The sequence below is a fragment of the Thalassophryne amazonica genome, chromosome 9, assembly GCF_902500255.1.
Source record: "Thalassophryne amazonica chromosome 9, fThaAma1.1, whole genome shotgun sequence".
NCBI lineage: Eukaryota > Metazoa > Chordata > Actinopteri > Batrachoidiformes > Batrachoididae > Thalassophryne > Thalassophryne amazonica.
The window spans coordinates 23,091,182-23,107,676 of NC_047111.1; the positions used below are offsets into that span (position 1 = coordinate 23,091,182).

Below are 16,495 nucleotides of genomic sequence, written 5' to 3' on the forward strand. Positions count from 1 at the left end.
GTTGAAGGATAGAGCGAAGTATTCAGACCCGGGTATCCTCTCAACGATACTGATTCAAGCCATCTGAAACAATCATCAGTATCATCCGACCAGCTCGCCACTGTCCAAGTGTAAGTCCTCAGCCATCGTTTAGATCTTTAGGAAATGATCAACATGCGGATGCTGGTGATTATTCCAGAAATATGTTTAAAAAGATGCCCAGTAAGTGTTTACAAACACATCTGATGACTTTGAAACGTAACTCGTTGATTTTGTTCGCTTGATTCAGAGCAACAGATGATCTGGAAACCAGACGAGGCATCATCGAGCTCTCACAAGCCGTAACGAAAAAAACGGCGCTGTGATCGTCCCGTGTGTGTGTGTGAGACACTTTGTGTTAAAAAATGTGTAGGCTTTGTCTGAAGAGAAACTACAGATGGGAGGAGACAGACATTTTGCCTGTCAGAGAGTGAAAAGAGGAGCATCAGCAGCCAGACAACTGTGGCTGTGAATGCTTGCTGTAAGTCCATCACAAAAAAAAACGAAAAAACAAAAAGGGACAAAGACAGAGAATGAAGCAGCAAAGCTCGAGCTCATAGCTGGACGACGCCGACTGTACGGGGAGAATCGCAGAGGCAGAAAACAGAAGGACGGAGAGGTGGGCAGGAGTCAGTGAGAGGAGCTCGTCACCACACGTCTGGAGGTCAGGCTGGCTGGAACAGCCATGGCGTTCACCTTTGCGGCCTTCTGCTACATGCTCACCTTGGTGCTGTGCGCTGCCCTCATCTTCTTCGTCATATGGCAGGTGAGTACAGCCATGCACACACACACCCACACACACACACACACACAGTGATGTCAGGGTGCTGACATGCAAGGTGCCCAACTGCATGCCGGGAGTATCTTGGGGGTGAAGGGCCTTTCACAAAAGACCTTTGTGATTTTTCAGTCAGACTGAGGATCCTCTGATCTTCTGTTCACAAGCCCACGTCTTCAAGATCAAGACCTTCACACCTACCTTCAAACATTTATTTGTGAGATCTCAATGATCCTCGAAGCTGTCAAAGATCAGTTTGTGTTCCTCTGAATTCAACAAACAACCTGCAGTAAGTCAGTTAGAGAAATCATTTATCAAGGTGGATGAAACACACTGCACACACGCCTGGAAAGAGCAGGACGTTTAGTCCACATGGAGGACACAAGATAATGCTGATGACAACAGAAATAATGCTGATAATCACTGACCTTTGATCGTGACCTGATTGATGACTGGTCAAAGGTGACTGCTTTGATTTTGTAATCAGGATCAGGACAGGTCAGGTCATGGAGCGTGCGTTGGTGCCGCCGCACATTGTTGCATTCAAGACACCATGGAACCACCTTTGGTCCTGGATGGCCACTCCCCAACTCTCAAAAGTAACCATCACAGCCAGGTGAAATGTGGGCATGCCTTTTCCAGATGCTGAGGAGCAATGAGGTACCAACGTGGTCATGTACCAAGAAATGCACTACATAGAATGTCACAGCTGAGGTTCCCTCTCCATACAAGTGGAGCTTCTCTTCCGAGTCTCCATAAATAACCGCTTGTTTGATAGAGTCAATTCAGTGGAACCCAAGGATCCTCTGAAAGATCTAGTACCAGTGATATCCTTTGGTCTCACAACTATACACTAAGGCCCCGTTCAGACTGGGGTTGACAATCCAGCCGGAGTCAGATTGGGTTTGAATCTCATACCAGCCGAATTGGTTATTTCTGAAGTTGAATAGCACAAATTGGATTTAAAGTGGATTGTTTTCTAGCTGATTTGAGCTGGATTTGCTCAAAAATGTGGCCAGAAACTGGGTAGCTTAGGGATCATGACATCATGGCGTCTGGAGGTGACTTTGCTCGCATATTGCTATTGACCAGCGCACTCACTTTGCTGGTTGCACAAAGCATAGCTTTCCCGCCTTGGACATTTCTCCCGTGGCGGGATGAAAAATATGGCCCACAGAACGGAACATTGAATGTATGACTTGAAATGACAAACGTGCCAACTGACTGAGTGAGTGAGACAACATGTGAGTCAGCCAGCTTGTCTGTGGGCGAAGACGATGGAGAAAAGCCCATGTCTGGCTCAAGGCTCAACCATGTGATGAAAATTAAACTCTTAGTCTCTTTGCCTCTGCTCATTGGCGGACCAAATCAATATGGCCCTCAACCAGATCAGTTTTTTCACTGCTATAGTAACCACTGAGGGGCTCACTGTTTCGCCATGGAAACTCCATCTGTTTACAACACAGAGCCATGTGGACGCGTACGGGAGAGTTACGTTTGGGAAAACGTTTATTTTTCACGTCATCGTGATGCTCCTATACTTTTAAATCATGTTTTGCTGCTTTTCAGCACTTAATTTCTCTCTGCACATCAATAAAGTGTTTTAACAACAAACTGCAAAATAAAGAACCATGTATGTTTGTTTGTATGCATGCACTGTGCAAAATTTGTAGTTTTCAGCAGGCAGTGGCAGCCTTGGGTGTGTCCATTGACCTCGGCTCCCAACATTTTTTTTTTTTTTTTTTTGCTAACTTTGATGCACCAAATCAATTTAAAATAAATAAACAAATATATTTGTGTTGTTGTGTCATATATGGGACATGACAGGTGGCAAACGGTATATGGGACATGACACATTTGTGTTGTTGTGTCATGTCCCATATACCGTTTGCCAGGATTGTTGCAGGGAATAATCATATCACATGCATGATGGAAATTAGGAGCAGGTGTGGTTGAAGTTGTAAGTCAGTTTCTTTTATGTCCAAGCCTTCAGTCTGGAAGCTATAAAGACCACCAAACAAACAAACAAAAGTCAAACAAACAAAAATTCAGTCATTGTTTTCAGTGTGCACTGTTTGCACTTTTGACAACAAGAAAATGGCATTTTCATGAAAGTGAGCATGATTATTGTGTTGTGAGTTCTGTCCTTCTGTGGACATTACTGTTTTCATGCATATATTTATTTGTTTATTTGGTTTGTTTGCAGGATTATTCAAAACTTCATTTTCAAGAACCTCTTACGTGACAGGATTAAATCTGGCTTTGAATAGAAATGAGGAATTCTCACATTTCCAGATGAAATGATCCAGTAAATTATCCTGAAAATGTTATACATTCTAAAATAAAGCAGATTGTGCTTTTGTTTCTTACGTGCACTCCTAGAAGAGATTAAAACATAAGGCGGGATGTGTGATGATGACAGAAAACAGAATCCAGGCTGACGGCGTGCTGCAGCACAGAGAATTTAAGCCTCACTTGAAAGAATAATAGATGATATAATGGCTCATGCCTCAGACAGAGCAACATTGCACATACGGTGTGATGATAAAGAGCACGACTGTATTATTATACAGTCGTGTTAATAATATTAGTAATATTAGTCATTATGCATGCACGACGAGTTCAGACAGCACACACGGCACTCCGGCTGCAGCTGTGAAGGAAGTGTCCAGAAAAGCATTAAATGAAATATTCTGTCTGGTGGAGACAGAGACATGCAACAAATCTATATATTAAAGGCCAAGTGGCCTCTGTGTGCGTGCGTGTGAGTGGCTTCAATCACAGAGGAACTGGGGAGAGCTGACATTTGCTGTTTGGTATGTTTATGTATTTTGGGTCAAGGATGAACGTCGCAAAGACGGAAAGTTGATAGGACTAATATGTTTGGAGAAATTATGGATATTATCTAAGAACACTGAACAATGGATGTTGATATTTACATTCTGGACTCACACCCCGTTCCAAATCATTATAGAAACTTTGCTTCATTTATTACCACCCTTGAAAAATGTCAGCGACCTATTTTAGAAATACGACCCAATCTAGAGCCTGTGGATCCCCACGGGCAACACGGTAGTGTGTGTGTGTGTGTGTGTCAAAGTAGAGTCTGCAATTTGGTAGAATTGGAGATTTTACCAGTAGAGACAGCGATCAGAGTCTCTACTGGTAAAATCTCTGATTCTGCCAGTAGAGTCTACTAGTGTACTAGTCTACTAGTACAGTTTCTGATTGGAGATTCTAGTAGAATCTCCAATTCTACCAAATCACAGACTCTACTTTGACATACATACATACACACACACACATATATATATATATATATATATATATATATATATATATATATATATATATATAATACACACACACACTTTAATAAAAGAATTTAAGTCACTGTGTAATATTCAAGTAAAACAAGTGTCTGGTTTTATTGTTATTGTTTCCCCAGATTATTGCATTTGATGAGCTTCGCACAGACTTCAAAAACCCCATCGATCAGAGTAATCCCACCAGAGCGGTAAGAACATGCTGAAAAAAAAACAAAAAAACAATGCCAATACATGTGCACAAAATTCTGGCCTTTATTCTCTTTCATCAAAGTGTATTTAGGATTTCACCAGTTTTCATAAACCTTTTGAGGTTATAGGTCAAGGAAGAAAGCATTAAATTTTTGAATGAATCCAGTTCACAGGGAAGAGACAGGAATTTTTTTTTTTCTTTAGAATTTCAAGGTAGAATATTTTACAACCATTTTCTGAAAGATTTTCAAGATCTTTATGGGAAAAAAATGTAGAATGCTATCATCTGGATTATCTCTTTGGAAATTCATGAAAATGTTGAAAATCTTACAATGTTAAAGAAAGTGGGAAGAAAAAAAAAATCCTGGATCTGTCCCTTTAACTGGATCTGCTCCTAAAGGTACTGGTTCCATCCTTGACCGGTTTTGTAGTTTTTGCATAATCCTGCTCATATTTCTCACTAATAGTTACAGAAATGTGTTTGATGTGTTGGCAGAGGTTATGAGGTCACAGCACTCTTGAGTTTTATAAGCAAATATCTTAGTTTTATGAGTGATGGGCAGTGCATTGTTAGAATGCCAGTAATCATACTGCACGCAGACATCATTTTATATGTAAATTCATGTTATATAAGAATGAAATCTTTGAATGACATTTAGCCTGTCTATTTTCTCCAACCTACAACTGCGTTGGAAACAGATCTTACTAATCCAGGCTTCCCGCTGGCTGCTCCATTCCCTGAAAAGTTTGCTGCAAATGAACCAGCTATCTGTACCGTCCAGTGTGTTGCTGTTACTTTAAGAAATGTTAAAGGGGTCGTATTGGACCACATCTGTTATTGGCTACTTCACAGTTAAATGAGGTTGGAATTTAACTTTAAATAACTTAAAAGTCCACAAATTCTGACTGTTGCAAAAATTCTCCCATCATAAAATTTAAGTCCTGAAATGATTTGTTTTAGACTTCTGTGACATATGTTACACATGTCGTTATCTAGAGAGCTGCTAGCTCTGTATGATCCAGTCTGTGCAGGGGCAAAGTGATTGTTTCATATGGTGCCTTCACATTCAGTGTGTTTGGTCCATTTCCATCCAACCATGATCTGTGGCATTAACAGTGCAGGTCCATGTCCACCTTGAAAAGGTCCATGTTGATGTCCAGTACAGCTACACCTCCATGAAACCTGTTCCAACAGCCACAGCCCTGCCTGCTTTTCAACCTGCGTGCTGAATTGTGCATAGAGAAATGTGTCACGTGGCCTTAAAGTTGCCGCTGATGTTCCCTCACGATGCAAGTACTACGGCTTTCTAAATATTTGTTTGGTTGACACAGTGTCATTCCAATGGTAACCATGGATGCTCTGAAGAGACCTAGTACCACAGACATCCAGACCTTAGGTCTCTGGTTCACGTCCAGGCCTCAGTGCCATATAGTAAGACAGGAAGTACAAGAATCCTAAAGACTTGGACCTTTGTTCTCTCAAAAAGGTATCAGCATCATCAAATATGTCCTCATGACTCCATAAGCTTTTCTCGTGTGTCTCATGATCTCAAAGACCGAAGCCCCTGGTGCATGAACCTTAGTTCTGAAATAAGTGAATACTAAACAGCTGGACTTCCTACTGGGAGAACCCATTTTCCTGGGGTCACCACAGTGGAGCTAGGATGGATTTACATCTTGATTTGGCACATTTTACTCCCAATGCCTTTTTTGAAACAACTCCATGTATATAAGGAGAATGTTGGTGGTTGGCTTTGAACCCAGGACCTTCTTGCTGGGAGGCAATAGTGCTGACCACTACTCCAATAGGTCACTATGAGTCTTGTGTGTTAATACTGTTGTGCAAAAAGCAAACTGAACCGAGGGAAAAGTGCAAGACTAACATTTTAGTCCAGGGTTTGAGACCAAACAAACTCCTGCTGTGAAAGCCCCTTTGAACACCTGATAAGAATGTTCTTTGGAGTTATATCACTTTGACATTGGTGCAATATTTCTCTTACAAACTGTATTGTGTTTTTAAGGCCCCTGACCTCTTGACCCCTACAAGCCAAATTCTGCCATGTGTTCATGCCACCCTGCTCCACTATTAAAGGGAGAAAAATCAAAACATTAACACAAAGTTATAATTAGTGTAATTATTCTTTTAGCATGTGAACAGCAGCTGCGAATTTCTGCTTCACAAGTTAGCTAATGTTCTCGCTCTGATCTGAACCTGCGTGTGAACTGCGAGCGATGAGGAGTGGGAGCGATAACTGTGAAGTCTGTGGGAGTCCGGAGGCTCGCCAGCTTCTGCAGCACCTGCACAATATCACACACGTCTCTCGGTGCATCCACATGTTTATTTGTCCCACATACACCAGACCTCGCTCACACAGTTGGATCAACACAGTCCCGGTAAATACGGAACATTAGAAGCTTTGGAGCACGTCGGTCAGCTTCTGCTCTCAAAGAAAAACCCTGAAACAATACTGAGCATGCTGACTGGGGTCTGAAATAACGCTGATACGTTTCCCGTGTGTAAATGCCAAATAACTGCACAAACACACGACGCAGGACACAGCCTCAGAAAACAAACAGCAATCATTTCTGACGTTTGCACACTGACACAACCGCCACTGTCTGCAAAATAAATGAATAAATAAATGTTTGTCAGCAAGAGAGAAACAGCAGTTTGACATGGCAGAGACTAAAACGGGGTCTCACAGCAGCCACTACATTCAAAGAACTAAAGTAATTCATAAAATAAAAGTGCTGCTTTATCAGTGGATGAAATGCAGAAATATTACCTTCAAATACAGAACACAAACATATACTGCCACACATACATATTATTAGTAGTTAAACTTTCTCCAATGGTCAGTCTGACCTTGAAACTAATTTATCACAGTAGTATTTGCTTTCTCATTCTTTTCGAAAGCCACCTGATAACACTGGTCTACAAATTTTCTGAAGTCTCCTTCAGAAATAATGTGCTAAATGTGCTATTTATGACCTCCGCCAATCAAGTTGGGTACATTTACGTTTACTTTAATTTCTAGTTCATTGCAAATCAAAGATATTTCATATTTTGTCCAGTCAACTTCATTTAATTTTTAATATAAATCCATTCCTGCACTTAAGGTCTGCAACACATTTAAAAAAAAAGGGGGGGGGGGGGGGGGTGATTTGTTCTAAGTATAAGGACTAAATCATCAAGTTTTCTTGAGACAAGTTGGAGGATGGATACACGGACTTTTCCATTCCTCATTAAGACATACAAGCCGTACGGTACAATACGGTAAATCTGTGTCAAGTAGGCACTTCTCAAAAATTGAGTGGCCATGCTGGGAAGAGACAAATGAGGGAAGCCACCAGGACACACTTGACAGCTCTGAAAGAATTCTAGGCTTCTGTGGATGTGAGTGGAGAAACCAGGAAACCAGGTTCATGTTGGAGGAGAGACGGATTGTAAAAGAGGAAAACAGATCAAACCTAGGCTCAGGTTTCCCCATGTGCCTTCTAGCAAACTGCAGTTGAGATTTTGCAAAATCATCCTCTATAAAAATTCATCATGACGCTGCTTTACGATTTGCTTTTGCATGAACTGGGTTTGTGGGTTTTCTTGCACTAAGTTTGTCTCAGTGAAACTGATAAACTCAGAGGGAAATGAACGAGGCTGGAGATTAGAAAAATATCAGCAGAGTTATTGGAGAATAATTGATGTGAGAAATGACAAGCTGCAGTGTGGCGCGCTGGCACTGTGCGCTTTATATTTGATATTTCACAGCACTTTGAGACGATGGGGACTGACGTGTGTGTGGGCTGAGGCTGGCAGACCCGTGATGTACTTTCTGCTTTGAAAGCCGGATGCCTTGGTTTCAGGCCAGGATCCACTTTGGGTTCAGCGGGGAGGATGGAGTTTGTGTCTTTGTGAATGCTCACACGTGAAAGATGTTGAGGTGACTGAAGCAAATAGGAAGCAGCTCTCTCATCGTGGAGCTCAAACTGAAATCCTTCCAGTTTGGGCTCCGTTCAACAACATGTGCAGCACATCCACACAATCTGCTCATCAACGCAACCGTGTTAAAAACTGCACATACATAAAACTCGTACACGGCATCTGTCTGAATCTTTTGATTAAATAAAACTCTGAACTGCATCTTGTTTGTCTCACTGGCGAATCGATAGACACCCAAATATACCAGCAGATCAAGAAGCCCCAGCGAGCCGCCCCCACATGCGGCAGTAAGATGGATTGCTTTCATTTCAAAAAACGATTATTGAATCTTCTGTAGCAGATCACAAGAGACTCAAAGCAGTTTGGCTTATGAGATAAAGAGCACATGTTATTGTTTCAGACGTGGTGTAATCCAGTCAGGAATCTAAAAAAAAAAAAACTACATAAAAGTCTGATTAACTGTCCTACCATTCCTCCCGGCTTCCACCACCTATGATATAAATACTTTTTTTCTTTTTGCAGATTAATTGTCATTCATTTTTCCTTCTTGATTACGCCTCACATAAAACTTTGTGACTTAGAACTGTCTGATTTAAAAGTACTGTGTGTGCAATCAGCCGGCATTGACATGAAAACAATGAATAAATGCAACATTAATCACACTTCATTTGTATCCGCTTCACAGAGGGAACGAATCCTCAACATCGAAAGAATCTGCAACCTGCTCCGCAGAGTGAGTAATCGATGTTTTTCACCTGCTGCTGACCAGCTTCAGAAAAACCATCATCGTTTGTCTTTCGAAAGCATTGTGAGGATCGTGACACATCCTGATTCATTTCACAAGTACCCTGTACCCACAATCCATCAGTGCTCTGCACACGCACACAAACGCCGACACTTAATTGTGCACTCGGATATATTTTTTGACACTGCGTTCTGGCATTTTGCAAAGTGGGCAGGATTTTTTTTTGAAAACATCATTTGACAAGACAAACTTAAATAGTCGTTACATCTCAACAAGAGAAGCAAGAACAGGCCCGTTAAATATTTTTAGAGGCGGTGGTGTGACCCCTGTGGGGGACGGCGCTTAGAAAGTTGAACTCTGCACTCATAATGGGTTTTTCAGTGGGAAGCTGTGACATTAAGAATCTGCATCTGGTTGCACAACATTTGGTAGATGGACTGATTCTCAGAGGAGAGAGGGTTGATTTATTGATTAATTATCTTCAGCTGCGGGTTCGTACAGACGACACGACTGGAACGCTTCAAATTCCCCCATCCTCCAGAATATCACAAAGAACAAATTCCATGTCATTGCTGCAGTGCAATTAATTACTTTTCTGACACTGACGTTGAGTTTTGTAACCAGACCAGATAAACCAGATCAATTTTGGATCTAAAAATTGCAAGATTTTTTTGTCTTTTGGTAAGCCTGTAATTATGCAATCTATTGTGCACAGTTATAGATTTAACTAGCTGCCATAGAAGGAATATAACACTCAGTTTTAACATGGATTTTCAATAGTTAGCTGTCCAGTTTCAAAGTTGTGTCACCATCAAGTGGTCATGAAATGTAATTACAAGTTGGCCTCAGGTTAGGGATATTTGTTCGTATTTTGGTGCATTTTAAACTTTATTTTCCAGAATATCCTCTTCAAGGGGATTTATTGTTCATGTAAATTTTAAAGCACATACCCCTACTAAGGGTCATGTACATACTGAAAAGTCTTAAATCTTATCTGGATTCAAAGCAATTATGTTTAAGAACAAATAGTTGTGTGAAAGCACAAAAGAACATTTTAATCTACATGAGCAGGACAGTCCTATGCTTCATGAATGAAGTATTGTCATGGAAGTGTACTGAGAGTGAAATCCTAATCCACCAGGAAGAACAATGACTGGTCACTCTAAGACTATCCAACACTGCACAATAACTGATTACATATTTAACCTCCTAGGGCCTGGCATCCACATATGTGGACATGATATTTTTGGTTGTCTAGACCATAATACTAAGTTTTGTTTCATGAGAACCTCCGGGTCTTAGGAGGTTAAAAGACCAGGATATGTTTTAAGTCTGGATGTAAAGGACTCAACAGAATCTGACAATTTTTCCTCAACATGCAGGTAATTACAGTGAAAAGATGCAAGAGACACTGACCTGCTGCCTTCTTTTGCACCCTTTGGGTACAAAGTAGACTCATCTACCCAATAGTTTTATGATATGAATGCCAAAATTTCTTGCCAAGGCAGAACAATCAATATGTCAAATACAATGAAGTTTTGTTCACTTCAAACACAGATTTCTGTGTCCCAGTGTGGTTCTGAGGGATGTCTGAGACTGCAGCTGTTAAACAAATACAAAACCAATAACAGCATTTACCGGGTCTTAACGGCTACTTCTGGTTGTGTTTATCTCCATTAGTTGGTGGTACCAGAGTACTCCATCCACGGGCTCTTCTGCCTGATGTTCATGTGTGCTGGCGAGTGGGTCACACTCGGCCTGAACATCCCACTGCTCCTCTACCACCTGTGGAGGTACGCAACATCTGACAGACATCTGGCTCAGGAACAGGTTTAGACACCAATTCTGGGACTTGTATTGAGGTAAAGTAGACTTTAAGACTGGCAACACAACAACCCACAAAGCTGAAATTCAAGATAAGTAGCTGGAGATGGACATACGCCACGTTTTTGTGTGTATGCCGCCTTTGTACATGAGACCCCAGGTCATGTTTTTTTGTTTGTTTGTTTGTTTAGTGGTGCTGACCCGTGTCTGCTGTAGCTTCTGGTTCCTGTTCTTTACTGACAGCTGTGGCACCTGGTGTGGTTTTGTGCTGCTGTCCCCCGTTTGCTTCAACGTTACCATTATTGTGCTATCACAGATGATCTTCTCCATACTTTGATTGTAACAAGCACTTGTTTTACTTTTCCGGTTCTTCTCTATCAGCATAAACCAGCCTGGGCATTCTTCTCTGACCTCTGCCATGCACAACAGAACTACAAATCACTCAATGTTTCTAACTAAAAAAAAAAAATCACATGTACGTAGGTATTCACACTCTTTGCTCAATACTTTGTTGATGCATCTTTGGCAGCAATTACAGCCTCAAGTCTTCTTGAATATGATGCCACAAGCTTGTTGCACCTATCTTTGGGCAGTTTTGTCCATTCCTCTTTACAGCACCTCTCAAGCTCCATCAGGTTGGATGGGGAGTGTCGGTGTACAGCCATTTTCAGATCTCTCCAGAGATTTTCAATCGGATTCCGGTCTGGGCTCTGGCTGGGCCACTCAAGGACATTCACAGAGTTGTTCTGAAGCCACTCTTTTGATATCTTGGCTGTGTACTTAGGGTCATTGTCCTGCTGAAAGATGAACCGTCGCCCCAGTCTGAGGTCAAGAGCACTCTGGAGCAGGTTTTCATCCAGGATGTCTCTGTACATTGCTGCATTCATCTTTCCCTCAATCCTGACGAGTCTTCCAGTTCCTGCTGCTGAAAAACATCCCCACAGCATGATGCTGCCACCACCATGCTTCACTGTAGGGATGGTGCCTGGTTTCCTCCAAACATGACACCTGACATTCACACCAAAGAGTTCAATCTTAGGGCCCTGTCCCACTGGCGTTTAGGAGGATTTGTGCATGAAATGAGGAGACAAAAGCCGAGCGTCCGCAACAAAGGTGGGCGGAAATGACAAATGTCCCGGGGTGGATCAGCGAATACATGAGGAAGAAAAGCGGATATAACAGGGAACAGAAGCGAAGGCAACCGCAGAGGTGCCCCCATGAGGGGCAGAGCGGCCGTGATGCACTTGCTTCATCCGTGCCCACTCTGTCTGCATGCGCGACATACCATTTGCGACCGTGATGTGGCCGTGCTGGGCACGCACCATATCTGTTTTGCACACTGTCCCAGTCCGCCGCCAAGCCGCCGGTTGCAGATATCAGCGGATGACAGGGGATATGCAGCGCATTGGTTGTGTATGTCCTGCGTATGTCTTCAGTATGTGTTCAGGCAGTGATGTGGATCTCATCCGCAGCAGGATTTTTGAGCTGCTCAAAAATCCTGGCTGCGGACATGCGTGCCTCTGCGGATGATCACGGATGTGTTCGGATGGCGGCCGACTCATACAGGAATGTTACACGATTACTGCAGTTGTTTGGCAGATGTGGGCCACTTTTGTGCGCATTCCATCCGCAAATCCTCCTAAATGCCAGTGGGACAGGGCCCTTTGTCTCATCAAACCAGAGAATTTTGTTTCTCATGTCTGAGTCTTTCAGGTGCCTTTTGTCAAACTCCAGGCGGGCTGCCATGTGCCTTTTTACTAAGGGGTGGCTTCCATCTGGCCACTCTACCATACAGGCCTGACTGGTGGATTGCTGCAAAGATGGTTGTCTGTCTGGAAGGCTTCCCTCTCTCCACAGAGGAATACTGGAGCTCTGACAGTGTGACCATCAGGTTCTTGTTTCTCAGTTTAGATGGGTGGCCAGCTCTAGGAACAGTCATGGTGGATCTGACCTTCTTCCCTTTAGGGATAATGGAGGCCACTGTGGTCACTGGGACCTTCAAAGCAGCACAAATGTTTCTATACCCTTCCCCAGATTTGTGCCTGGAGACAATCCTGTCTCAGAGGTCTACAGACAATTTTTTTGACTTCATGATTGCTTTGTGCTCTGACTGTCAACTGTGGGACCTTATATGTAGACAGGTGTGTGTCTTTCTAAAACATGACCAATCAACTGAATTTACTCCAGGTGGACTCCAATTAAGCTGCAGAAACATCTCAAGGAGGATCAGTGGAAGCAGGATGCACCTGTGCTCAATTTTGAGCTTCATGGGCTGTGAATACTTATGTACACGTGACTTCTTAGTATTTTTTATTTTTAATAAATTTGCAAACAAATCTCATGAAACTTTTTGCACATTGTCATTATGGGGTATTGTGTGTAGAATTTTGAGGGAAAAATTAATTTAACCCATTCTGAAATAAGGCTGTAACAGAACAAAATGTGGAAAAGGTGTAGCGCTGTGAATACTTTCTGGATGCACCGTATGAATCAATTATCACGACAATTGTGTGTTTTATGGTAAAAGAACCAAACTTTGCACAGACATCACTTGATGTGTAATGTAAATAACTTCCATGGTGAATTTTTCCCCTTCTTCTTCTTCTTCTGCTTCTTTTTCTTCTTCTTCTTGCGCATGAGTGTTGTAAAGCTCATCCAACAATGTTGGCCAGGTGTTGAAGCCATCTCTCCATATCGTCATCTATAATTTTTCTCCTGAGGATAATAAATAGCAAAATTCAAGATGGTCACCATCTGGGTTCTGGAATATCATTAAAATACCATCTTCATTACTATATGTCAAAGAGACACAAATTAAGTCTTTTTTTTTTTTTGTCATTTTCATACACACTCAATCCGTTACAACCACAAATACGTTGATTTAAAAAATGAATTAGACTGAGCTTGGCATGACATCGTATTTTTTAATTATATATTCAACAGTTTGTGCAAACTTTGGTGCTTGTCCCATAAAGCAAACAATTAGGCAGTTTGGTGCAACTCCAAGCAAACCTGGTGTAAACTCTGGCCAAACTCATCCTCAGGTCATGTCTAGGAGCGTGCACTGGTGCTGTGTTTTGTCGCATCCACCACATTGCAGAAAAGCCTTGAGTGGCAACCAAACAGGCAGACAACCAGTCCACCTCTACCTCTTGAAAGGAGCCACCTATCTACTGCAGCCAGGTGAAACATGGGCATCCACTTGGTCTTCTCCAACCTGTGGGGTCATCAACACTGAGGTACTCACACTTTGGCCATGTGGTGTGTTTTGGCACATGATCCAACCACATGCCAAAATGCACCACATGGCCAAAGTGTCACTGATGTCATCCAAGTCTCCTGAAGTAACTGTTTGTTTGGCACAAAGTCATTCAAGGGTAACCAGAGATCCTCTAAAATGACCTGGTACCAAAGTCATCAATTCATCCATCCATTTTCTACACCGGCTTACTCCAAGTAAGGGTCACGGGGAGGTTAGCACCTATCCCAGAAGTCATAGGACACAAGCCAGGGTACACCCTGGACAGGATGCCAGTCTGTCACATGGCCACATATCGACAGACAAACATTCACATTCACTATCGTCAATTCAATTCAAATTATTTATATCATGCCAAATCACAACAAAGCTTCACACAGGTAAAGTCTAACCTTACCAACCCCTCTGAGCAAGCACACAGACAAAGGTGGTAAGAAAAAGTCTCCCCCTGGTGTTTTTGAGGAAGAAACCTAAAGCAGACCAGACTCAGAGGAGTGACCCACTGCTTGGCCATTCTAACAGTTGCAAGGTTTTTATACGATAACAGATAGTCAGTTATTAAGGTACAAATGGTCCATCTTGGTGCAGAGTATCTAGTTTACTCTCTTGAATACTTCTGATAGCAGACCTCATATGCCAATGCCAGGTTAGTCTGGTCCTCTGGAAGGAGTGCCATCCTCTCAGATCCCAGCAACAGTACTCTGGACAGAGAGAAAAAGAGCAGAATATATCAGCTGGAGATAACAGTGCCTAAGGCTTTAGTTCACCAGCAGTAAATCAACAAGGAAGCAGAGATTACTAAAGCAGTTGCTGACAACTAGCCCTGTGCTTCACTAACAGACCCAGAATTTAGATATAGTGAGGCTGAGACCTGTTCCATGGTTAATAATATGATTTAAAAGGAGTGGAAACATAATTCCATATGACACTGGTATGCTGGTCATCCAGTCACTGCCTTGAGTCACTGGTTAGTGTACAAGTCTCACAACCCTGCAGTAAGACACGAAGCCATGGGACCCTAAAGTGTACAGTCCGGACAAACCCTGCCCCAACTCTTGATGTTGTGGGTTAACTCTCTCTGTGCTTGGCATGAAAATTGGACACAGAGTTGTGCAAACCACAGACTGGGCTTCCCTGAGCTTGACTGGGCTCAGGAAAATTTTGAAAATGATTAAAACCGTACATCCAGCTCCAAGCGTGCAACTGTCAGGTGATGTGCAGGGCCTGCAGGGACAGAATGATGATCTGGATTCGACTTGGTGGAGGGACACTGTAGGTATGTTCAGCCTCTATTTGAGGATGAATAAGTGACTCAAATATTTAATTCTTTCAGGTTTTGTCATCGGCCTGCGGATGGGTCTGAGGTCATGTACGATCCCGTCAGTGTCATGAACGCCGACATTCTCAATTACTGCCAGAAAGAGTCGTGGTGTAAACTGGGTTTCTACCTGCTCTCTTTCTTCTACTATCTCTACAGGTACGTTTGCTCTCACAGAATAACTCTGCCATTCGTTAGAAAGTTACAAAAAAAGAAACAATTTTTGTTTTTTTTCCTCCTTATATCCCATCTGCCGCTGCGGTCTATTTCCTGATGACAGTATGGTCTACGCATTGGTGAGTTTCTAACAGACAGCAGGAGACCTAGAGACAAAAATCAAAGATCTATAAGAACGGAGACGTCAGTTTTCCTCTGTTCTATTTATTCTTCCCCCCGGGTTTCGACATTCTAACAAAAGATGAGTTCTAATGTGAATGTAAAGGTGTTTCCATCTCTCGGTTATTCCAGCGTTTCTCCCAATCCTACTGTCGGGCGGCCGGGTGAAGAAAAAGAAGGACACCGTCATGTGATTTAACAATTTTCCTGAATGGCTGGAGATTTCACGCACTGCTTTTACTGATCCAGGTTCTCAGCTCACTGTGAATCTCACTACAAGGAGATTAGTCCAGGAAATAGACACCGGAAATACCCAAATCTCTGCTTTGATGGTATTACAGATACAGAAACAGCTCCGGCAGTAAGGCAACACATTGGGACCCGATGCCAGACAACAGTAAAAGTGTGACTTTAAGACTGAGTTGATGTAAAGGAAGCTATAAGGACACATTTTACTCTACATGTTAGTTTAGTACTTTCCAAAGAGCTTAATGCTCAGATTATTTAATGACAAAAGTTTACTTTTGAAAAACATTGTGCCAAATTACAAATTCCAAGGACTAAAACTGAACATTTTAGTCATAAAACCCAAACATAGATCTGCATCATCATTTATAGTAAGTGATATACTGTTTACAGTTTAATCTTTCCGTCTTCAATAGATCCTACACCGGCCACTTCATTAGGTACACCCTTTCAACTTCTCTTTAAAGAAAATGTCCAAACAGCCAATCGTGTGGCAGGAACTCGATGCCTTTGAGA

At 42.3% G+C, this 16,495-nt stretch overlaps 1 protein-coding gene across 1 annotated transcript; it reads left to right on the forward strand.

Annotated features, from left to right (window-relative positions):
- Positions 1–604: 604 nt before the first annotated feature.
- On the forward strand, positions 605–15,740 carry cnih2 (cornichon family AMPA receptor auxiliary protein 2). Its single transcript, XM_034177769.1, has 6 exons — positions 605–784; positions 4,245–4,313; positions 8,937–8,984; positions 10,677–10,789; positions 15,413–15,556; positions 15,678–15,740. Exons 1-6 carry the CDS (start codon positions 704–706, stop codon positions 15,703–15,705), a joined length of 483 nt encoding a protein of 160 aa, XP_034033660.1. The 5' UTR covers positions 605–703; the 3' UTR covers positions 15,706–15,740.
- Positions 15,741–16,495: the final 755 nt, after the last annotated feature.

Excerpts from the sequence above, each read along its gene's own strand:
- cnih2 (XM_034177769.1), top strand. The coding sequence starts at position 704 with ATGGCGTTCACCTTTGCGGCCTTCTGCTACATGCTCACCTTGGTGCTG. Across the intron at positions 8,985-10,676 it reads TCTGCAACCTGCTCCGCAGA|TTGGTGGTACCAGAGTACTC; the intron begins GTGAGTAATCGA and ends TATCTCCATTAG. Across the intron at positions 15,557-15,677 it reads TTCTTCTACTATCTCTACAG|TATGGTCTACGCATTGGTGA; the intron begins GTACGTTTGCTC and ends TCCTGATGACAG.